Here is a 24,098-nt window from a genome sequence, read left to right on the forward strand (position 1 = left end):
CTATTACTCCTATATAACATATCGTTGCACGTTAATATTGAATATTTTATGTATTTTATACAAATTAATCTTAATTAATATATCATTGACAATTATCACCTAAATGTTTTTTACTTGGATGCAACTAATATTGCATTACTAAATGCTTGTGCATAATATTGGATATTCATTATCAGTAATTTAATCAGTAAATTTCGTTAGATACAATTAGTTGATTCTATAATGGAAAACATATCATTGTACGTTGATATGAATTTATTAGTAAATACTTGTTAAAAGAATAAGTAGTATATGTTACGGTATATTCTGACAAAAATGATATCCCCATTATAAAAAATAAAAATAAAAGAAGGAAACTTATTTATCAATTTTATGATTTAAAAATATACATATTTAATTTAATCTTAATAAAATATTACAAATTATAATGATTAGCTTAAATATAAAAAATTATCCGTCCGCTAATAATGTAAGAAAATATATATTATTGAATTTTCAAAACTAAAAATCTAACATATTTTAAATTGAACTTTCCTTTTTATTACTATGCTTCAACCCTCGATTGATTTCTGAAACCTTTATTACAAGAAAAGTACCACAAAAAATTGTTGAAATCTAAATATTTCAATTAATTTGTTACTTTATATCATTAGCTATTTTCTTAATATTTAGCCAAATAATTAACATTTTCCACTTTAAAGAGTAGAAAATAGTAGATAAAATATAATTAATACAATACTAATTAATAATAAATAGTCGAAAACTTTGAAAGAAAAAGGAGCCAAAAAAGTAATTTGAAAATTGTTTGTGTTGATTTTCTAAACCTTAAAATAGTAATAATTAACACTCATTCATAATTAATGCGGTGTTGGTACAGTAGTAGATGTTATTCCTTCCCTAATCTGGGTTCGATCAATGAGTATGAAAATTTGTTATGGTAGAGAGTAGTAACCCTCGAGTTACAGTAGTAGATGTTGTTATTCCTTCCCTAATCTGGATTCGATCAATGAGTATGAAAATTTGTTATGGTAGAGAGTAGTAACCCTCGAGTGAGATACCTCTTTCGACATGAATCTGAATTGATCGAATTTCAACACGAATATTAAACACGAAAGAAATAATTATAGAGGGGGAGACAACAACCACGTGGCATTCATTGATTGGTTAATTTGAAAACATCTACCCGCATAATGAAATTTCTCTTTTGTCTTTCATCCTAGTAGTAGTTATTAAAGATTACTTATTTTGTCCGAAACTTATTTTCGTCTCTCTTTCTCTCTCTACTGTATCTACTATATACTTATTCACTCTCCATTTTTTCCTCTGTAACTCTCTCTGTATTGTACATACAATTTCTTTTATTAATAAATAAATGGAAAAATAAAGAAGATCATTTGAGAGAAGAGTAAAGCAAAATCCATTGTAGGGTTTTCATTGAAATTGGTGAAAACCCCCAAAACCCATTCTTCAGAAATTTATAAATTTGAAGTCTTTTTTATCTAACTGACATTCAGCTGAAAGAACTAAAATGTCGGTTTGTGTATGAACCTGATTCGGCCGATCTAGCTCCATAATTCAAGATCTCCGCCTTCACATTGCATTGGGTGAGTTTTGATTTGTACGATCGTCTCATCATTTTCCCCTAATTACTTATTGTTAGGGTTTTATGTTCAATGACATTGACTTATAAAGACTTCAATAATTTAGCTTAAAAGATTGGATTTTTTTTAGCATTTGGAACTGTGTTTTGCATATAAGTGGATCTGAACGAAATGTGTTTTTCAGCGATGTACATTATATTGAGATCAGATAAGATCTATCATCTTTTGAAGACTCTGTTTTTGTCCTTTTTTTTGTTAGTATACTACTTCTATTTCTCAATATAAACTTAGTCTTCTTTCAAGATTTGGATTCTTGGAAGTGGGTTGTGCTCATTGTTGATTGTATTTGTTCGGAATTTTGAAGAGGCGGGGAGGTTATATGAAAGAAGCTGAAGGGGACACTGTGCTGTTTTTTTGAGAGGGGAAGACAAAGATGGAATCGGATTCACTGCTTGATTATGCCGTTTTCCAGCTGTCACCCAAGCGCTCTCGGTGAGTGTTGGATATACTTTTAGTTTTGTATGAAAATGTACAATGAATGCACTAATAATAGTTATGGTGTTTTTGGATTTGCTTGGGCAGATGCGAATTGTTTGTTTCTCGCGGTGGAAACACGGAGAAACTAGCATCAGGATTGTTGAAGCCTTTTGTGACCCATTTGAAAATTGCAGAAGAGCAAGTTGCATTGGCTGTTCAATCTATTAAGCTTGAAGTTGAAAGGCGCAAAAAGGCTGAATCATGGTTCACGAAAGGAACCCTAGAAAGGTAATGACTTTTGCAGTTTGCTTAAAAAAAGACTTGAGGGAAATGAAGAATGATTTGATTTCGTGTCTTCCTCTGCAGGTTTGTGAGGTTTGTCAGCACGCCAGAAGTTCTGGAGCTAGTCAATACATTAGATGCAGAAATGTCCCAGCTTGAAGCAGCCCGCAAGTTATATTCACAGGTGGCAAACACTGTCTGGACTCACTGTAGTTTAGAATTAACCAAAATTACAAGATATTAACGTAATTCGCTTGTTACTTTCTTTATTTCAGGGAGCAGGCAACCAGTTCAATGGGAATGGTAAGTTATCCAATGATCAAATTTGAGCTTTCACATTTTGTCGAGTACTATTCCCCACCTTGTAATCCCTCCCCTGTTTCCCCTTCCCCTACCCCCATTTTTTTAAAAGCCTTAGAACTTAGAAAAACAAGACTGCCTGTGTCACTGCACAATAACTCCCTCCGCTGCTAAGCTACCCCGCATTTCGTCTAATTGGTCATCTCCTTAAAACATCTGTCCATTCTCTCTTTTTGGCTATTGCTGTTTCCGTTGTTGGTATCACATCACAGAGATTTCACTAGAAAGCATTTGCAGATATCGAAATCATTTCTAGATTTTAGTTTCCATCTTACTGGGGTCTAGGTTAGAGAAAAAGGCAAGGTTAGGATCGTTGGTTGTCGTTGATATGATGGTTTCTGCATGGTGTTCATGTCTGTTCTTCATGTGGAAGCTTTGCTACCTGGCCTTGAGATAAGTTGTTTAATCTTATTTTATGTTGCAATTTAGGCATGAAAAGTGAAGGCTGAATTTATTATTAGTCGTTTTGTTTAAGACCATTGATTCTACAGCTCAAAGTGTGGTGTTTATCTGACAATCTTTTTTGCTTTAATTATTAATCCAGGTAGTGGTGGATCTGGGGTTACCATAACAGCTGATGCGACAAAGTAACTTCCTTACTCTGCTTCTTCAAACATTCAACGCTATTACCTTTGGTTTTTTGCTTTGCCGCTTTAGTAAGCATCTTCATTTCATGTTAACTACTACCTATTTACAGGAAGGAGCTACTGCGAGCAATTGATGTGAGGCTCACTACAGTTCAACAGGACTTATCTACAGCTTGTTCTCGTGCAGCAGCTGCTGGTTTCAATCTGGAGACAGTAGCTGAACTTCAAACTTTTTCAGAAAGGTTTGGTGCCCCTAGATTGAAGTAAGAACCTGGTGCTTTGACTTTGTTAATAGATTTTCTCAGCCTCTCCTTCATCCCTCCCTGCATAAATGCTTGCAGAATAATTATGGCTCGTGAAAATATCCTAATTATTGTAGTTTAACATAGGAGCACACTGCTGTTTGGATTTCCTGTCTCTGCCTAATGATGCCAGCTGACCATTATATTATATTTAGCGGGTTATCCAAAGAAAGGGGAACAAATAGCAAGTGATACCAATATGGTGTTCTTTGTCTTTGGGGAAGAATAGATTTAAGTTTTAGTGCTTGGTTTCAAAGTGAGCATATATTTTCTAAGACCAACAGGACTGATTGGTTGATTTAGTAAAATGGAGAACTGCATACCTCTCTGGCTGGCCAGGATAGTAGTCTATTAATTAGATTTTTATTACTAAGTAGTTAAAATCTCAGTATCTAGATAAAAATCTGGGGCAAAACCTGGGAGAAGCTGGAAGAGATCAGGGAAGCAAACACTGTTTCAAGAAACTCCAACTGATCTTTATCTCTGAGGTCCAGCAAAAAGCACACTGAAATACTTAAAAGAGACCTTATTCAACATATCTAAGATAAAAGACTCGTGTTTAATTATGACTGCTAGAACAAGTTTGAGGAAATACAATGAAATTGAGAAACATGAGATCTGCCCCATTTTTGGCCTAGCTGGCAGATTAGGCAGGGAATTTTATTCAAGGTCATATAGCTCTTTGTATTCTACTGTCACGGACTCTAGTATAATTTGTGCCAGACTTTAAGTATGATATTGATGCTAGATATATTCAATCTAGAGTTCACTGGTGAGACTTAAAGAAGTTACTCCCTCTGCTTCAGTTTGTTTTTCTGGTTTTGACTTGGCACAAAGTTTATAAAGTAAAAAAAGAACACTTTTGAATCTCGTGTTCTTAAACTAAACATGTGTAGAATGTATCAAAATGCACTTAAGTCTTGTGGTCTTGACTTTCCGATGCCATGTGGATAATTAGAATTAAAGAATTGCCGAAAAAAGAAAACATGCTAAAAAAGAAACTAACACTAATGAATTAAAATGGTGGGAGTAATATTTTTCAGCTACTTTGTAGCACTTCTGTGTCAAGTCCTTTGGTTGAGTCAATTGATTACACTAAAACTAGTGAAAGGCTGAACTCGGTTTTTATTCCTGACTGTTTAATTTATCATTAAGCAGCCTCAGTGGCGTACATGAATTTTCCTCAGCGGTGTCACCTTTTAAAATGAGAAACACATACACACACTAAAGTGAGAAAGAAGAAAAAACATAAAATTTGTACAAAAAAAAGAAGTTGCATAGGTTTGAACACGCGACATTGTCTCTAAGATTTGAAAGGCTTACCAATTGAGCTACGCATACATTATGTTTAAGGAGTGTCACTCGCATTATATATATCTTTTATATGCTTTTCCCATTTAATCGTACACATTTAGTAAATTTTCCCAACTTAGCAGTGTCACATGACACTCCATAAGCCTTCCCCTGGGCAGCCTCTGAAGTACTACTTTCAGAACACTAAGAATGGTGTCACAAAGAGGTGGATTATGAAAAGTAAACATGTATGTTCTTTTCTTCCTTGTCAAAATAACTGGACATCCAAAATGATGGAGAAAAGCTGAGCTTACCAATTTTCGGTAACCGAGAAATCTCTGAGAGCCACCAATGCACAAGTCTGAAACTTGGTGAATAATGATTCGGTCACTCCATCCTTTTTTTCTTTATACCATGGTTTTGTTTGTGACAAGATTTATACTCGTGTGCACCTAATCCACACATCACATGCTCCCACTAGATCAAACCCTTTTTTTTTTTTTTTGTCTATGGGGCCTCATTAGTTAACCTTCAAACCAACTATCAAACACCTTTAATCTTTATTTTTATTTTTAAGAAAAATATATTTAAATTGCAATGAGGTATTAATAATATGGGCGTATACAATTTTACGTGTATTATATTTTGGAAATTTAATAAAAAAGAGAAAAAATTGTATTGACTATTGATATGATTCTCTTGTTTTTTTCAGCGAGGCCTGCAACAAATTTTTAACCTTAAAGGAGAGGCGGCCAGAATTTATCAGCTTACGTAAAGTATCTGGAAGAGATGATGGAGCCGTACGATGTTCTTATGGATCAGACATGTCAATTGATGAGGACCCAACTACTCCCGACCAACGACCTACTGGGTCCCACTCTGCCGGCTTTGAGAAGTCCTCAACGTGTCAGCAACCACAATCCCATGAGTCCAGCGTGGAACCAGAAGAAAAGGACTCCATTGATGAAAACGAAAAGGAGAAAGAGGAGGAGGAGGTAGAGAAATCTGCGAAATTGAAAAGGCGGCTGAGCGTACAGGAGCGTATTAGCATGTTTGAGAATAAACAGAAGGAGAATTCCGGGGGCAGCGGGAAGGCTGCTGTGGCGAAAACCCCTGAGCTACGTAGGTTGTCATCTGATGTCTCGGTGCCACCCGTGTTGAGGAGATGGAGTGGTGCTAGTGACATGAGTATTGATTTGGGTGGTGATAGGAAGGATATGGAGAGCTCTGTATGCACACCATCTTCTGCCTCGGATGTACGTGGTGAAAGCAGATTGGATGACCATACTAGGAATGTCCAAGATTCTCCCAGGACCCGGCCAAATTCAAATTCGGTCATCACTGATGTTGATCAGGGCCGTGGGAAGACCAGGTCAAGCTCACATATAAGTGGGGGTGAGGATAAGAATGTGAAAAATCAACCAGATATTGGAGGGCCATTCTCCTCTTTCAATATGGGTAAAAGTGCTGATTTTGGTTTGACTACTAACACAGACTTCAAGGGTTCTCAAGGTGTTAAGGAGCTTGAGAAGAGCAAAGGAAAAGTTAGTCGTCAGATTGTTGGCCTGAAGGACCAGGGTAATCTACCAGAGCAATCTGGAGCTGTGCAGACTGAGATTTTGTATCAGAAGGAAGATACTGAATCAATTGATCATTTGGTTTCTAAGCTGGATAAAGCACCTCCAAGAACTGCAGGGGTCTCTCCACAGTTGGATAGTGGTTCTACATCAAGAGTTACAGAAACTTCTGCTGCTAGAGTCCTCGAAGACAATTCACTGAATCTTCAGCCAAGATGGAGAACTCTTTCTGAAACTGAGCAAGTTGAAAAGGATCAGCTGTCTCCTTCCGAGAAATTAGTTAGTGCTTCTCAATCAAAGGTCAAAGAGCTTGTACATGAACCAACGAAGTTTAAGAAACAAGGTGGTGCAGCTGAACAGTTCAAGAAGACTCAAGATAGAGGTTATGAGATCAGGTCTGGAACTAGCAAAACATCACTCTCGAGTAAAGTGGTTTTGGAGGCTGAGGAGGGACTTGACTCATTTTCGACACCCCCTATTGAGCAAGCTCAGAGGGCACGCCAGCCCAAAGCTAACCAGGAAATGAATGATGACTTGAAAATGAAAGCTAATGAGCTAGAGAAGCTTTTTGCTGAACACAAATTACGTGCTCCTGGTGATAAATCTAATTCTACCAAGAGAAGCAGGCCAGGTGACGTGCAAAGCCGTCCAGCTGCTAGTTCTTCATCCTACAGGAAATCTGTGGTAGATAATAACAATGTTAGGACTTCTGAGTACTTGTTTAATGAACCTGCCTCAAGTTCCAAGGATGTTCTAAATAGGAATTTCTCTGAACTTAGTTTTTCGGAGGGTTCTCGGGGAAAATCATATGAGAGGTATATGCAGAAAAGGGATAGAAAACTCAGGGAAGAATGGAATTCTATGGGGGAAGAGAAGGAAGCCAAACAGAGGGCTATGGAGGATTGCCTTGAGAGGAGTAGAGCTGAGATGAAGGCTAAGTTTGCTGGATCTGCTGATAAAGACGGTATGGTTTCTAGCTCCCATCGGCGTGCTGAGAGACTCAGATCATATAATTCGAGGTCTATTCTAAGGAGAGACCAGGTATAGTTCTTTCTCTATTCTATAATACAAATAGCAACCTTACCTATGCATATATAAGGTAGCTGTTTCTATTACATGCTCTTTTTGTTGGTTTGGTTCTCTTGAATTACATGTGCTTGACCCTGAAACAAATTTGTTTTGGCAGCAACAATTGGTTTTTGAGCAAAGTGATAACGATGAAGATATGCCTGAATTATCGAAGCAGAAAAAATATGGTGAAGACAGGTCTTTTGACGAAACATCCTTTGGGGATGATGTTCGTAAAAGCACTCGGGGTAAGAAGCCTTTACCTGTCAAAGGTTTGTCTTCATCCACACCTCGCACCACAGTAGCACCTGTTCCAAGGTCTTCTGGGAAAGCTTCTAATAATACATCAGGTAGGCGGAGAATTCAATCTGAAAATCCTCTGGCACAGTCTGTCCCAAACTTCTCTGACATGAGAAAGGAGAACACCAAACCTTCTTCCGCAGCTGGTAAGACAACTCGTTCACAATCTAGAAATTACGCCCGTAGCAAAAGCACAAGTGAAGAGGTACCCCTTATCAAGGAGGACAAATCACGAAAACCACAATCCTTGAGAAAAAGCTCCGCCAATATTGTGGAGTTTAGGGAGACATCCACTTTCGATTCTGATGGTGTTGTTCTGACACCTCTCAAGTTTGACAAAGACGAGATGGAGCGGAGTATCGATAAATTTCCAAAGAGTTCTGGTTCAAAGACTTCAGTAAAGAAGGGTAAGAATACTGACTTCAGCTCTAGAGGTGGTCTGACTAAGACAAGGGTTTCTGCTGTATCTAAGATTGTGGACGACAATGATGAGTATGATGATATGGTATTTGATCCCGAAGACTCCGAAGGCATGGGCCCCGATGAAGAAGAGGAAGACTATGAGACCATGACGGGTGAAATTCATGAAAACTTTGACAACGGGGAACCAAGATTGAGCCATGATTCAGAGAAGTTGGAAAACTCTGGATCAGAGAATGGTGATGTTCTAAGATCATTTTCTCAAGTGAACTCTGCTTCAGAAGCTGTATTGCCTTCTATGGTCTCTAACAAATTGTTATCTGGTGGACTTGTGCAAGATTCACCCGGAGAAAGTCCCGTCTCATGGAATACACATGCTCATCACCCTTTTTCTTATCCTCATGAGATGTCTGATGTTGATGCATCCGTGGACTCTCCTGTGGGAAGTCCTGCATCCTGGAATTCACATTCTCTAAGTCAAACAGATAGTGATGCAGCTAGAATGAGGAAGAAATGGGGAATGGCTCAGAAACCTATGCTTGTGGCAAATTCTTCTCATAATCAATCACGCAAAGATATGGCCAGAGGATTTAAACGGTTTCTGAAATTTGGGAGGAAAAATCGCGGCACAGATACTTTGGTTGACTGGATTTCTGCTACCACTTCTGAAGGAGATGATGATACAGAAGATGGACGTGACCCTTCTAATCGATCTTCAGATGATTTAAGAAAGTCAAGAATGGGTTTCTCTCAGGATCATCAATCTGATGATAGCTTTTATGAGAATGAGTATTTCAGTGAACAAGGTGAATGATGTGTTTCACTCCCTAAACAAACTATACGTGTTTCAATATGGCTGATATTTATTGCTGCGCCCTCAAGAACAATTTTTGATATTCTACTCTGTTTCTCGAGTTTGCATTTCTTATTTTTTAAAATCTTTTTGTACATTAATATCCAGAAAACTTAACTGCTAGCATATGATAGCCGTACAGATCATAGTGCTGTTTTGTCTATCTAGGGGAGATCCAGGGAGGATAACATAATTCTTCTACATAAAAAAGAAAGAATTGGAAATGCTGTTACCTTTCCCAAAAGAAGAAGAAGAAGAAAGAATTAGAAATGTTGGGAAGCAGTGGAGACCCACAATTCTAGCTTTATATCTGTTATTGCCGGTAGTTTTGCAAATGGTCTTTGTGTAGAGAAAGAAGCATACTGAAGGAATGTAGCAATGATGTTTGAAGCTAAGTTCATACCTTAAACTTAGATAACTGGAAATGAGATTGTTTGGGAATTGTTCAGCTTGCGCTCTTGTTGTCACTTTACTTCTGATTCCATCTTGTTTTGTTTGTTGTTCTTCAGTCTTTCAACTTCAGTATAGAAGCTTTTTCTAGTCTCTAACCCAATGCTTCTCTTCTGGCAGTTCAAGCCTTGCGCAGTTCAATTCCAGCACCACCAGCTAACTTCAAATTGCGTGAGGATCAGTTATCAGGGAGCTCAATAAAAGGTGACCAGCTAGTTTAAGAAGTTAGCCTGTCCTATCTTATTGCTTATGTTTTGTGTTTTATGTTTTGTTGCATGATGCAATGTCATCATGTGAAGAAGTTATCTTGCTTGGCTGCAAGTAGAAAAATTAAAGATAAGAAAGTTTAGTAAGCCTCTTGTATTGACCTATTCGCAAGTTAGCTCAATAAAATCGTAATCATAAAATGTCTTTTCTAGTTTACGCATTAGGTCACAATCACTTTCACACTGTTTACTAGTTCAATAAAAGGTTTCAATTGGTTTATCAATCTAGGTAACACAAAACATCATTAAAGTCTAAAAGATGAAACAGACAAAAAAACCGACTTAACAACACAAGAACTCCATAACCTTCTTTTTTATGTGGTCTAAAACCGCAAAAATGGACTGACTGAAGACTAACAACAATGCACTAAATAATAAAGACAGGAATACATTATCAAAAAAGAAAAAAGAAAAAAAGAAGACAAGAATAAACCATATTAAAAGACTTGATAGCTGGTAGTTTACTCCAAATACAATTCCATATTCAGGAACTCCAATTATATAATGATTATGAGTTCAAGAACTCTCCTTTCCTTATGGCTCAAGGGCAGCACCACCTTCTCTTCTTTCTTTTTTAACTTTGTCCTACTGCAACTTGATTGCCACCAACTGCTCCAACATGGGTTTATTTGACTGTATTTCTGAGGCAGGTTGCATGATCTTATTCTTTCTCATCCAATACTTGTACTTCTTTACGAAGATCTTCAAATGCCCCAAGTACATTTGATTTGCCCACATCAACATGATCATGTTACAATTCAAGAAATTTGTCTGTTACTTTTTCTTCACTTGTGGAGGCATAGTAAGATGATTTTCCACTTGGTGAAAAAAGCATAACATCAACACCTGCTCCTGTCCGAGTTGAAAACTCATTTGCTTTCTTGAACAAACCTTTTTTCCCTTTTTAAGATAGTAAACAAGGGGTGCTTCAGACTCAATCAACTTAATTTCAATCTTTTGCCTACCCTTCCCAGTCTTCTTATCCATTGCAAAAACAAATATTTGAAGAAGAAAATAAGATGTTTTGGCTGAATAAGTCTGAGCAATTTTGAGAGGAATGCTTGTGTAATTTATAGTAGGTGTGCATGTCTATTTTTCACGTGTATTGCCACATCTATTTAATGTTTTCATATTATGAGTCTATTTGTCACGTGTATTGTCATGTTTATTTATAGTTTTCACATTATGAGTCTATCTGCCACGTATATTGTCACATTCGTTTAGTGTTTTCATATTCTGTGAATCTATTTCAAGATAAAAGATTTCTTATTTATTCCACTGTGATTGCAAAGTAATAATGTTGGATTGAACTTAAGATAAATGAAATATAAATTGTCACGTTTATTGAATGTTTTCATATTAGGAGTTATTAGTCATGTGTATTGTCATGTTTACGTAGTGTTTTCATATTATGCGAATCTAATCAGACATTATTAGGATCCAAAACAAAAGATGTCTTCAGTATGCGCTCTTGACTTTTATCTGTTCCTAATTATTTTACAGCTCCAAGATCATTCTTCTCCTTGTCGACATTCAGAAGCAAGGGAAGTGACTCAAAGCCAAAGTGATCCAAAGCATAGATAGCTCTTTCAAAGTATAAAGTTCCACTAGTTCTTGGAATTGCCTTGATTGCACACGTAACTTCAGACTATATTTCGAAGCAAGAGGTCAAGGTAGATGGCGCTACTATCATCTAAAATATGTTGTATACTTGTACTTAGTAATCACGGGGCTTCTGAAGCCTTGCTTGTGCTTTTAGCTGTTTGTAGTAGTTGTCCCAGAATATATGTTGTAGAGGACAATAGCGGAATATTAATGTGATTTTGGTAGTCATAGCATTCTTTCTTATGTTGTTGTTTACTCTTGATTTTTTTGGTAAATATCAGAAGTTAAATTTTGTTCTACATCATATATCGATAATTTAGAAGGTTGAAACTATTTAATTGTTTACGTATGACGAGTTGACACAATGTTGCTGCCTAGACGGCTAGCCTCTCTGCATATAATCTACAATACCAGACACTAAATTATGTTTGTTTTCGTACTAAGAACAACATGCTGTGCAAATCTGCATAGAAACTGAGGGAATATTGTATAATTTATGTTTGTCTTCATGCTAAAGGTTATATCATATTGTCCAAATTTGTATTTGTCTTCATTACTGGCAGTCAGTTTCAGTGACTTTCTTGAATCCATGTTGTATAAATTAAGAAGAGCTACTTCTAAATCATCGCTTTGGAGTTATTGAAGGGTGTTTTTAAATAATTTAACATTTTTCTTGTGATCTGATAATCTCTATGTACAGTACAATTTAGTTACATTGTTTGATTGACTTCTCGAGGGGACCTTTGAAGTTATGTCCCGTCTTAAAATTCAGAACTCCCAAACTTCAAATGTTATCTTTGCCTTTGAGGCCCACGATGCATATGAACAAGGGTGGTTAGTTTAGCATGTATACAAAGTCAAAAACTACCTTTCAAACGTATATTTAAACCTTGAATATCTTTAGTGTAATTTCAGGTTTCGTCACTGCAACTTCACCAACTATGTTTGATAAACATCTGCCGATTGTCAAGAGCACAATTCATACTTGTGCCGGCTGGTCAGCATATACTAAAAGCCGGCCTACCAAATGTCACTAAGTTTGCTAGCTATATAACATCTTTTCTTTTTTCTTCTCCATATAGAGATTATGAGAGCAGTCAATAGTCATCATCTTTATTATATAAAAATGATGATTGGTCAATCATGATATTGTCTTGGGTCACTTAACTTTACAAAAAGTTGACAAACACTAAGGCATTAAACCAGTTACTATTAGTCTTGGAGAAACCAGAAGGCAATTTAATAAGCATATTTATCTTAGGAACAACTGCTAAAAGAGCTGTAAATTATACCTTTTTATGTTCATATTTGTCTATATCTACCATATTATAACTTGAACAGAACCACAACTGAAAAAAATTCATCATCAACACTCAACAGCAATATCCCAAATGGCTCATTCCGAGTTCTCGTCTTCCCCGACTAGGCAGAGACGACATACTTCACCGGTGATGTCAAAACAACCCTCCACATCATTTTCAATGTCAATGACTAGCTACCACAACTTCAGCCGTGCGCGCAATCCCACCCCTGCTAGTCCTTTTGCCTCTGATAATGATAGGTAAGTCGCATATGTAGCTAGGTGTATTTGAAAGAAGTTCAATTGAATAGGCTAAAAAACAAAGTTTTTTTGGATGCATATAATTGGTTGAATGGAGAAATGCTATATGACGGAATATAATGTGAGGTGTTTTTGTATCTCTTTTTTGAATTACTTCCTTAAAATTTCTGAATCCGCCATGTGACAGGTCATGGCAAGGGGAGCTTTCTTGGCAATTTGATCCAACAGGCTGGCGTGATAATCGCAATCTTAGTGCAGCACTAAGTCCATGGACAGCTGCTGATACTTCTTTCACTTCAGCACCAGTTGGCAGTAGGATTTTCCGGAGATCAGCTAATGATTATTACTTATCACGGACTAATGGTGTTTTTCAAAACTTCATCAATCCATCTTATGATCATTCTTATTCTGGCTTCCAGCCATCTGGAAGGCTTGAGCTACAAAGTTTTGATTCCAGGGCTAATGAAAATTCTTATACCTCAAGGAATCATGTCTCTCATGAATATAAGGGCAAGCCCCGCAAATCTCCAAGATTGACAACTATCACAGAAGGGACTAGTGCTGGGAAAAGTGGTCCTTTGGCTGTGAAAGATGAGCTCCAGTCTATAGATTATGACAGAATAGAAGATTTTGAAAGGCAGTTCCAGGTTGACGGGTGAGATAAGTCATCAACGAGAACTGTTAAATTGTGTGACCATATCATCTAAAGCTAAAACTGTTAAGAGAGAGCAAAATTTTAATTACTTAATTATATTATACCTTCAATATACTCCTCATGTGCGAGCCTAGTTCTTTTTGAACTTGACGAAGCACATGGAAATTCTTTTGATAATGAATGACAATTAGGCTCAAACAAAAGACATCTAGATGCTATGATATATGCTGAATTCTGTGAACATCTCATATAAAAACTTTGAATTGCTTCTTTGTATTATTTCTTTAGCAAACACCACAGTTCAAAATGGTTCTGCAGTATCAATTTGCATGCACAGAGAGTATACTAATCATGTCAAATTATGTAGCAGGTCAAATGCTTATAATCATGGCATTGTAAGAGATCATCATGGACACGTTAACCATATGGGACATAGCTTCAACACTGATACATCAGATTTTGACGTGAAATGTGTTGATCATGTTTATGAGGAACAGAGCCACCATGTTCAACATTCTAGGCAATCAAATCTTCATCTGTATGGAAATGATTTGTACGATGATACTGACAAGAATCATGCAGTACACGATGAAGAAGATGACACAGCAGCTCCTAAGCCAGTTGGTTTGCTAAGCTTATTCAAATACTCAACCAAGTTGGATATAGTACTACTGCTGTTGGGTTGTATCGGGGCTCTAATAAATGGAGGATCACTTCCTTGGTATTCTTATCTTTTTGGTAATTTTGTAAACAAAATTGCCCTGGAGAAAGACAAAGATCAGATGGTGAAGGATGTGGGAATGGTAAATATATACTTAATAATTTTTTTGTGCTCCCAGAGCCGTCAGTTAAAAACTCCTTACCCTTCCATCCTTGCAAGCAGAAAAAAAGAGAAATATTCATGAATACTACTATCCTTAGTAGACGTTATTGCCTATAAATTGAAATTTCTGAATTTCAATGAGATCTTATAACAGTTGATACAACCTTCAGGTGTGTGTTCTTATGACTGGACTATCAGTGGTAGTCATGGTTGGAGCGTACTTAGGTAATGTAGACATTTTTATTCTCATCTTAGTATGGATTTTTGAGTTAGAAAGAGAGCAAACACAGTTGACACTTTATCAACTTATTATGCAGAGACAACTTGCTGGAGATTGGTGGGAGAAAGATCAGCTCACAGAATAAGAACTAAGTATCTAAGAGCTGTTTTGCGACAGGATATAGGATTTTTTGACACAGAACTGAATACTGGTGAAATTATGCATGGAATTTCGAGTGATGTGGCACAAATCCAAGAAGTAATGGGAGAAAAGGTACATTTTTTGCTCATTACTAACTGATAAGTTTTCAAATAAACTGTGTTAGCATTCCCACTATACAATGGCTAATTTTAAATCCAGAGAAAACTTACACCAAATACCAGCAAAATCATTTGAAAATTGGAGAGGAGCAGATAAAGGATTTATATCGACATTACAACAAATAAATTAGTAGGGTGCTCAGACAAGAAAATCGGGAGTCATTCCTAAGTTGAAAGATAACTCGTAGCACCCAAAACAAGTCAAGTCACAGTCTTGTCTGTGCATCCGAATAGCCTTGGGCCATCACACATGCGGAAACTGATTCATTTTAATAAGATATGCAAGATAACAAATATTGTCACATTATGTTTTATAATAATGATCAACTATCATTGTTTACTGTGGTTTAGAATGTTCTTTCAGAAAGAAGTTATTTGGTCTGGTATCATATTCAATTTAATGTCTTCTTCTCAAACTAGCGATGTCGGCCTTATGCATATAACTGTCTCTGTGATCCTGTGTAATTTTGTTCCTCGTGCAGATGGCACATTTTGTTCACCACATCTTCACTTTCATCAATGGCTATGCTGTTGGTTTTAGAAGATCATGGAAAGTTTCCCTGGCAGTTTTTGCAGTAACACCACTGTCCATGTTCTGTGGCCTTGCCTATAAAGCCATCTACGTTGGCCTCACATTGAAAGAAGAGGTGAGAGGCATGCAGAGCAACTCAAAATAAGTCCTTCTGTCCCAATTTATATGACAATCTTTCCATTTCGACCGTCCTAAATTATTTCACAGCATTCCATTGAAATTTATTTCATAAAAACTTTACAAGTTTCTAGAATCAGCTATAACTAATGTGACATTTTCTCCTCAACCTAAACATTTCCTTGTTATTTTAATACGCTTTCTTCCACTATTATTCCTGTAATAAATGCATCGAAATGTCGTTCTTAGTCAAATAGTTTCACAAAGAAGTACAAGTTAATATTTCTCTGCTTAGTTCAGTTTAAACTGTATACTGAGTTTTGTTGTTCTTTTGTAAAGGAATCTTACAGAAAAGCTGGCAGCATTGCAGAGCAAGCAATGAGTTCAATTAGGACCGTAACTGCTTTTGTAGCAGAGGACTATTTAGATGCAAAATATGTGGAATCGCTGCAGAAATCAGGCCGTTTGGGGGCAAAGGTTGGGTTTGCTAAAGGAGCAGGAATTGGTGTTATTTACTTAGTTACTTATGCGACATGGGCATTGGCTTTCTGGTACGGTTCAATCCTTGTAGCAAAGGGAGAGCTTTCAGGTGGTGCAGCCATTGCTTGTTTCTTTGGTGTTAATGTTGGAGGCAGGTAAATAATTTGTCATTTTTCTCTGTATATGCCCTCAACCAGAAGAAGGTTTAATTAACTAATCAACTTAAATTAATAAATGAAATTTAAGTACCATAAAAGTCTCAAAACTTTCAAGGAACCAAACATTTAACAGTCTCATCAATAATTCAGCTTATTGAAAACTATTCTATTATAGGAAAATCATAATAATTTACCAATTGACATACACAACTAAAATTTTCACATTATATTGACAACATATCTACTCTGGCTTAAGTAAACATATGTCGATTTTTGCAGGGGCTTGGCTCTATCCCTATCTTATTTTGCTCAGTTTGCACAAGGAACTGTTGCAGCTACCAGGGTATTTGAAGTTATAGACAGGGTGCCAGAGATAGATCCCTATAGTCTAGAGGGAAGGAGGTTGTCAACTATAAGAGGGAAGGTTGAATTTAAATGTGTTACCTTTGCGTATCCGGCTCGTCCAACTGTCCAGATTCTCCAGTCTCTTAATTTAGTTGTTCCAGCTTCCAGGACATTGGCATTAGTGGGCATCAGCGGAGGTGGAAAGTCAACAATATTTGCTCTGATAGAAAGATTTTATAATCCGCTTCAGGGTAAGCATATGAATCTATCTTATATGAAAACTATACCTGTGGAATGAACATTGTGGATATTGGAGGAAAGATATTAATAAATGATAAAAAAAATTACATATATCTGGCAGGTCTTATTACCTTGGATGGCCATGATATAAGAACATTGCAAGTGAAGTGGCTGAGGACTCAGATAGGTATGGTTGGTCAAGAACCAGTACTATTTGGGACAAGCATACTTGAAAATGTGATGATGGGAAAAGAAAATGCTACCAAGAAAGAGGCTATGGCTGCTTGTGTTGCGGCAAATGCTCACAGCTTTGTCTCAAGACTTCCAGAGGGCTATGATACACAGGTGCAATATATGCATTACATTATTCCAAGAAACAAATCTAGTGAGATAACCATATGCATATTAAAAGGGTACTAGTAATACTAAACTTGTGTACCTGTACAGGTTGGAGACCGAGGAACCCAACTCTCTGGAGGACAAAAGCAGCGGATTGCTCTTGCTCGAGCAATGATTAAAGACCCAAAAATTCTTCTTTTGGACGAGCCAACAAGTGCCTTAGACGCCGAGTCAGAAGCCATTGTGCAACGGGCCATTGACAAGATCTCCAAGGACAGAACCACATTAGTGATTGCCCATAGGTTAGCAACAGTAAGAAATGCTCACACTATAGTCGTTCTTGATCGTGGTTCAGTTGTTGAAACAGGTAATCATGATCAGCTAATGGAAAAGGCTGGGGCATATTTTGGCCTCATCAAGCTCGCTTCAGAAGCAGTCCCAAAACCTATGTCAAATCAGGGAGATGTTCCAAAGGAAAAGGAATTCTCTGCCTATGAAAAATCAAATTATGATGCGGCAAGAGTAAAAGGTGTATATGAAATCTCAAGATCAAAGTACCTGAAATCTATGCAAGAAGGAAGCCAGATAGAAGAGGAAGAAGGAGAGCAAGCAAAAATGAAGAGTTATCGTCTCTCGGAATTATGGAACCTGCAGCGACAAGAGCTGATAGTGCTATTAGTAGGGCTAATTATGGGTATGCTTGCAGGTGCAATTCTCTCCCTCTATCCCTTAGTTCTAGGGCAAGCACTTAAAGTATACTTTTATACAGACATGTCAAGATTGAAAAGGGAAGTTGGATACCTCTGTTTGATACTAGTTGGTCTTGGATTTGGATGTATATTTGCGATGGTAGGTCAGCAAGGCTTCTGTGGTTGGGCTGGTACCAAGCTCACCATGAGAGTTAGAAGTTTATTGTTTAAATCTATACTCAAACAAGAACCTGGTTGGTTTGATCTTGACGAGAATTCCACTGGAGTTCTAGTGTCAAGGCTTTCTGTTGATTGTGTCAGTTTCAGGTCTGTTCTTGGTGATAGGTTCTCTGTCCTGCTAATGGGCCTGAGCTCAGCAGCTGTTGGACTCAGTGTGTCGTTCAAACTTGAATGGAGATTAGCTCTTTTGGCCACAGCTGTCACACCATTTACTCTAGGAGCAAGCTACCTCACTTTGATTATAAATGTAGGAGGGAAACTAGACAACAGCTCTTATGCTAAAGCAAGTAGTATAGCTGCAGGTGCTGTGTCAAATATAAGAACTGTGGCAACATTCTCAACTCAGGAGCAAATAGTTAGATCATTCGAAAAAGCTTTATCTGAGCCCAAGCGAACATCGGTCAGAAGGTCACAAATGCTTGGTCTAGCACTAGGCCTTTCTCAAGGTGCAATGTACGGAGCATATACCCTGACTCTATGGTTTGGTGCATACTTGGTAAAGCAAGGCTATACTAATTTCGGCGATGTATATAAGATTTTCTTAATACTTGTACTAAGCTCATTCGCTGTTGGACAACTTGCTGGCCTTGCCCCAGATACTTCTATGGCTTCAACTGCAATACCCGCCGTTCTTTCTATTATTAATCGTAGGCCTTCAATAAGAACTGACCGTCTGAAAGGAAAAAAGATTGAAACATCAAAGCCATTTGATATAGAGTTTAAGACAGTCACATTTGCATATCCATCAAGGCCAGATGTCATAGTGTTGAGAAACTTTACTCTTAAGATCAGAGGTGGGACAATGGTAGCATTGGTTGGAGCAAGTGGATCTGGAAAGTCAACAGTGATATGGATGATACAGAGGTTTTACGACCCAACACAAGGAAGAGTACTGATAGAAGGGGTTGATCTGAGGGAGCTAAATTTGAAATGGTTGAGAAGGCAGACAGCCTTGGTCAGTCAAGAGCCGGCCCTATTTGCTGGCACCATTAGAGAGAATATTGCATTTGGCAATCCTAATGCTACATGGGCTGAAATCGAAGAAGCAGCAAAGGAAGCTCACATTCATAAATTTATCAGTGGGCTTCCTCAAGGGTATGAAACAGAGGTAAACTTCTCAATTACGACATATATTTTTATTTCAATGAGGTGGCGTGACTTGACTAATCTCTAGAGTTGGCATTATTGATGACTAATTCACAGGTTGGTCAGAGTGGTGTTCAGTTATCAGGTGGCCAGAAACAGAGGATAGCAATTGCAAGAGCCATACTTAAGAAATCAAAGTTGCTCCTACTGGATGAAGCTAGCAGTGCATTGGACTTGGAATCCGAGAAGCATGTTCAAGATGCACTTAGGAAGATTTCCAAGAGGGCTACCACAGTTGTGGTAGCTCATCGGCTTTCCACAATTAGAGAAGCCAGCGTGATTGCTGTTGTGAAGGAAGGCACGATAGCAGAATATGGAAGTCACGACAAACTCATGGCTTCCCATCTGGATGGTCTATATTCTAACTTAGTTCGCGCAGAAACAGAAGCCTTGGCATTTTCTTGAACCTGATTATGAATATTGGAAACTCATCAAAATATTGTCCTTATGAATTTCTTCAGTATATTAATGCAAAAAGCCATTGCATATTTAGCAATCTTGGAAGAAAATGTATATTAACACAAGCAGTTTAGCAAAACATATACTATGAACAAGAATCATGTTTGGCATTTAGGATGTTTTTGATTCTTGAAGAGAGTGACTAAATCAAACACACAATACTTATCGTCTAGTATGCAAAACAGAAATCATTCGTCTATTATTAAGAAAAGAATACTCTATGGTGGGAAGTGACTGGTAACTAGTCAAGGGGCACACAAGCTTATCCCGACACCACGATTACCAAAAAAAAAATATCTTCTTAGATATAAAAGTAATTACATGTGTCGTTTTCGATAGTCCTACATACAACTGCAAAATCAAAATCCGAACTTTTCTTACCTCTCTAAATGGCTACACCTCCTCTTCCCGGAAATGGCCCTGCTACCAACACAACATCCAAGAGCAAACTGACCAGATTACCCTTGAAAGTCCAAACACATCATATTCAGGATTGGGACATAAGGGTCATTTGAAGTCGGACCAGATAATGGAATGGCCCCATAGAATTGTCAACAGGACCAGAAAGATGGCGTCTTAGCTTAGAAGCCAAGTAAACCTGAACACCTACGTACCTGCAATGGATATATATTCAAAAAAAATTGCTTCTTGGCTTGACTTCCACATCATTCAGGCGCCGGATTCCGAATGCCGGGTTCTTCTCCTTCTCCAGTCTTTGTATATATTTCCTGGTAATCTTTTCCTCTTTCTCACTGGCAAAAACACAAACAGGTGGTCCTATATCATTTTCCATAGGATCTTCTTGATGGTTTTCGGATTGTTTTAATTTAGTTAACTTGCATTATGTTATGTTTTTAGCGTAACTGGGAGCAAACAAAATGGCAGCCCTTGTACCAGGAGTACTGATTAAGCTTCTCCAGAATATGCATTCCAATAAAAAGGTTCGTGGAGACCATAGATCAGTCCTTTTACAAGTCATCAGCATTATTCCTGCTTTGAATGGATCAGAACTATGGCCGAACCATGGTTTCTTTATTAAAGTTTCGGATTCTTCCCATTCGACATATGTCACGTTATCCAAAGAGGAGAATGAGTTCATATTGAACAACAAATTGCAACTTGGCCAGTTCTTTTATGTTGAAAGAATGGAGCCTGGAACTCCAGTTCCAGTTTTAGTAGGGGTGAGGCGACTTCCAGGGCGACATCCATTTGTAGGTAACCCGAAGGATTTAATGCAAATGTTGGAACCATCTGAAGTCACTGTTCGAAATGCTCAGGAAGATGTAAATGGTTCGAAGTTGAATGAATCGCCTGAATTGAACAAAGAGGACAGTAAGAACAAATTTGTTATCAAAGAGCAAAAGACGGTTGTTGCTTCCAGGTACATGCGAGGAGTATTAACCTCTAACACAAAGATTGGAGGGCTTGATCAAGGTACTGGTGTGAAAGGCATTGAGAATGAGAACCGTGGAGCTGCTAAAAAGGCCGTACCTCTGAAAGAGAAACAATGTGAGCTTAAAGGTCAGGTATGATCAGTATCGTAGATTATTCATTTGTGAAACTCGCTAATTTGTTCATATCCAAGTTTTATTCCAATTATTCTTTGGCTACAACTCCGTATTCGTCAAGTTCTCCAATGTCCAATGAAGATATTTATGTAAATTAATAGTAAGTCCTACTTTCCAAAATGTTGTTCTGAACACCAGTACATTAAAAAGGCACTCACTGGTTAAAAAGGAAAGCAGTAGGGACTTGGACATGAGAATATTCAGGGAAAGTTCAATTGAATCTAAATTCTCTTCTGAGCTTGCTAAGAAAAGTTTCTGCTCGGTTGATTTCAGACACGGTCTTCAACTCCTTTCCGCAGCCAGTCTGATGCATTTGTGATAAACTCAGGAATAAATAAGCATATGAAAACTCCAAGATTTTCAACATTGAAACTCACAACAAGCAAACAAGAAAGCATCAGAGAAAACAGTCAATCCTCAGAAGCATACATGCCTTGGTCCTCACTACCAACCAACCTTGCAAAGCCTGGGAAGGTATATTTGATTCTTTAGATATCATTTGAATAGTATATGCTTCTGTTTAATTAATATCAACACCGCATTAGTCACCAATTTAATAGCACTATGATCTAATGGTCTAACATTGAGTGCTGTTAGAGAAGCTGTCATTCTTCTATTGGATAGAAAGACTTTTGAGGGTGGGTGAAAACTAATAGTTGAAAAGACATGGAGCACCAATTAGAGAGGAAAAATGAATCAAGTATATTTATAATCTCATTCTTGTTCATATAACAAGGGAATACTTAGGAGGGGATTGTTAGCTTCTTTAGTAGCAGCAGAAGCTCAAGAAGAAGCGAAGGAAGCAGCAAAACTTCTTCATTGCCTCAGGTACAGTCTAGGAGTCAGAGTTTTATGTAAGGCCACAATTGGATATCCATCTAGTTCTTCATCTTCCATTCTTTCTTTCTTTCATTTCATTTTCTCTCTTTTCCAGAATGTTTGCTGAACTGTGCACCTCAGCATCACCAGAATGTCCCCATATATCTCTCTCCAAGTTTTTCGCGCTCAACAATCTCATTGAACTACCCAGTACTGTTAAAACAAAAGAGCTAACCCCAGATGATTTTGCTACCAAATTATCTGTTCATGAGAAGGTGAAAGAAGGGAAGATGACATGTTTCATGAATGGTAAAGCTACAAGCAAGTCTTTGAAGCCTTCTGTGGAACTTTCTGGGTCTGAAAAGCTAGAGTGGGCAAAAGGAGACGGTTCCAAAGACATCGTGGAACTAAGAGAGCTTCTGTTAAATGAAATACAGTATTGGTTTCTCAAATTCTTGGAGGGAGCACTTGAAGTTGGACTCTGGCAGAACAAGCAGGAACAAAAAACGAAAGTAAGTGTACCACGCCAAACGGAGTCAAAAAATCAAATAGCCTTCACACTATCACAACTTAAGCATGCAAATGAATGGTTGGACAAAGTAAGGAGTACCTTATGCTCAGACAAAAACAATGTGGCTGATAGAGTTGATAGATTGAAGCAAAAACTCTACACTTGTTTACTGCTTTACATGGATTCAGCCGCTTCAGCTCTTGGAAAACCGGCCTCATAGACAATAATTCATGGAAATGGACCAGAGATCCTAAGATGCGTTCGTCATATTCTATTTATGTAAACATTATGCAAGAAGCTATTTAAAGCCACCTTAAAAGTGGCCAATAAGCTGATATTTATGGTTCTGTATCTAATTATTTCATGTATTTTTTTTAAAAAAACTGGTTGTTACAGTAAGTTAATGATGACTTACTTGCATTGCTGTTAATATTTGAATGTAATTATTGGCGGGGGTTTAAGCTGGAGGGCGAGGGCACATGCAAAATTCTCAAGGATAGAAATCCGAGTAATCTAGCATGTGCCCTGCTTCTCCGGCTTAAATAACCTGTCACCTGCAAATCATTAATTCTTGCAGGCACCTCAACTAGTCCACCTAGTACCTGCAACGCTCTTCAGTTAAATAAGTCACTGCACAAGGAATATGGATGATCAAACAAGGGTACGTATGCTTGTATATATATAACGCTAAGCTGTTCAACAAAATGCATCATACTAAGAATTGTTGGCAGTACTTTTCGGGTTAGATTGGTAGTTGATCTTGTGTTTTTTACTTTTGCAAATTAGTTTATTTGTTGTGCTTTTCTAATGCAGATAAGGCCAAGCAGAAGGTTGTTTTTTGCTTTGGTGACTGTTGAAGTTTGGCAGCCAAAAAGGTTTAAGAGAAGACCAAATATTACAAATACAAGCCACCCACCCCATTTTCCTATCAAATACTATTTCAAAACTTGAACTGAAGTATATGAAAAACAGCCACCAATTCCCAAGATTTTCTGCTAATTTGCTTATTAAGTTGAAAGAATGAAACTTTGCCTACAAAAATTGTGATGTTAGTTAACTTGTTATATATGATCAAATTATTAGACACAATGTTGGGGAGTCTGATCATGACATGGGGCAGAAGGGGGTTCATCTTAACCCAAGAATGAATTGAATCGAAATGACTTTTTGGTATTTTAAAGGAATTTACATCACATTGTTCTTCTAATTACTCTTTAAATTTGATTTATTATGTTTTGATATATTGATTAAGTGACATCAAAATGAATTTTAAATTTTATGCTATCCATATTATCATTAATATTAGTATCACGAATTCGAACTTGGAACTTAGTAACTCAAATGCTAGAAAATATATATATATATATATGTTCAGGAAATTCAAAATTTATATATATTAAAAATAAAATAAATATGGATATATAATTATTTTTGG

At 37.3% G+C, this 24,098-nt stretch overlaps 3 protein-coding genes and 1 long non-coding RNA gene across 11 annotated transcripts; 3 read left to right on the top strand and 1 right to left on the bottom strand.

Moving 5' to 3' along the window:
- Positions 1 to 1,068: 1,068 nt before the first annotated feature.
- On the top strand, positions 1,069 to 11,740 carry LOC101252575 (uncharacterized). 6 transcript variants are annotated; one of them, XM_069295658.1, is made up of 13 exons: positions 1,069 to 1,604; positions 1,786 to 1,855; positions 1,966 to 2,093; positions 2,184 to 2,366; positions 2,445 to 2,544; positions 2,636 to 2,663; positions 3,265 to 3,307; positions 3,418 to 3,570; positions 5,615 to 7,178; positions 7,227 to 7,520; positions 7,666 to 9,073; positions 9,691 to 9,774; positions 11,340 to 11,740. In XM_069295658.1, exons 3-13 carry the CDS (start codon positions 2,035 to 2,037, stop codon positions 11,402 to 11,404), a joined length of 3,981 nt encoding a protein of 1,326 aa, XP_069151759.1. In that variant the 5' UTR covers positions 1,069 to 1,604; positions 1,786 to 1,855; positions 1,966 to 2,034; the 3' UTR covers positions 11,405 to 11,740. The 6 variants fall into 6 exon arrangements, 4 of the variants coding, with proteins under 4 accessions (XP_069151759.1, XP_069151758.1, XP_004236381.2 ...); XM_069295657.1 differs by lacking the exon at positions 1,786 to 1,855 and having other exon boundaries at positions 1,207 to 1,604; XR_011220259.1 differs by lacking the exon at positions 1,786 to 1,855 and having other exon boundaries at positions 1,229 to 1,604; positions 9,289 to 9,774.
- Positions 11,741 to 12,125: 385 nt separating this feature from the next.
- On the top strand, positions 12,126 to 19,794 carry LOC101252273 (ABC transporter B family member 22). 2 transcript variants are annotated; one of them, XM_019213194.3, is made up of 11 exons: positions 12,126 to 13,002; positions 13,190 to 13,657; positions 14,025 to 14,460; positions 14,651 to 14,705; positions 14,798 to 14,973; positions 15,503 to 15,667; positions 16,009 to 16,304; positions 16,587 to 16,903; positions 17,014 to 17,237; positions 17,340 to 19,268; positions 19,364 to 19,794. In XM_019213194.3, exons 1-11 carry the CDS (start codon positions 12,833 to 12,835, stop codon positions 19,709 to 19,711), a joined length of 4,584 nt encoding a protein of 1,527 aa, XP_019068739.3. In that variant the 5' UTR covers positions 12,126 to 12,832; the 3' UTR covers positions 19,712 to 19,794. The 2 variants fall into 2 exon arrangements, with proteins under 2 accessions (XP_019068739.3, XP_025886018.2); XM_026030233.2 differs by having other exon boundaries at positions 12,709 to 13,002; positions 14,028 to 14,460.
- LOC138347379 (uncharacterized) lies at positions 16,419 to 17,473 on the bottom strand. Its single transcript, XR_011220260.1, has 3 exons — positions 17,332 to 17,473; positions 17,024 to 17,224; positions 16,419 to 16,939 (listed from the first exon to the last, which is right to left on the bottom strand). It is a non-coding gene; the product is annotated as an uncharacterized lncRNA (long non-coding RNA).
- Positions 19,795 to 20,181: 387 nt separating the features above from the next.
- On the top strand, positions 20,182 to 23,093 carry LOC101257349 (uncharacterized). 2 transcript variants are annotated; one of them, XM_004235518.5, is made up of 5 exons: positions 20,182 to 20,496; positions 20,624 to 21,291; positions 21,607 to 21,807; positions 22,070 to 22,161; positions 22,268 to 23,093. In XM_004235518.5, the coding sequence occupies exons 2-5, from the start codon at positions 20,644 to 20,646 to the stop codon at positions 22,881 to 22,883; spliced, it is 1,557 nt and encodes a 518-aa protein (XP_004235566.2). In that variant the 5' UTR covers positions 20,182 to 20,496; positions 20,624 to 20,643; the 3' UTR covers positions 22,884 to 23,093. The 2 variants fall into 2 exon arrangements, with proteins under 2 accessions (XP_004235566.2, XP_069151760.1); XM_069295659.1 differs by having other exon boundaries at positions 20,421 to 21,291.
- The last annotated feature ends 1,005 nt before the right edge of the window (positions 23,094 to 24,098 follow it).

This window comes from Solanum lycopersicum, chromosome 3, assembly GCF_036512215.1.
Source record: "Solanum lycopersicum chromosome 3, SLM_r2.1".
Taxonomy (NCBI): domain Eukaryota; kingdom Viridiplantae; phylum Streptophyta; class Magnoliopsida; order Solanales; family Solanaceae; genus Solanum; species Solanum lycopersicum.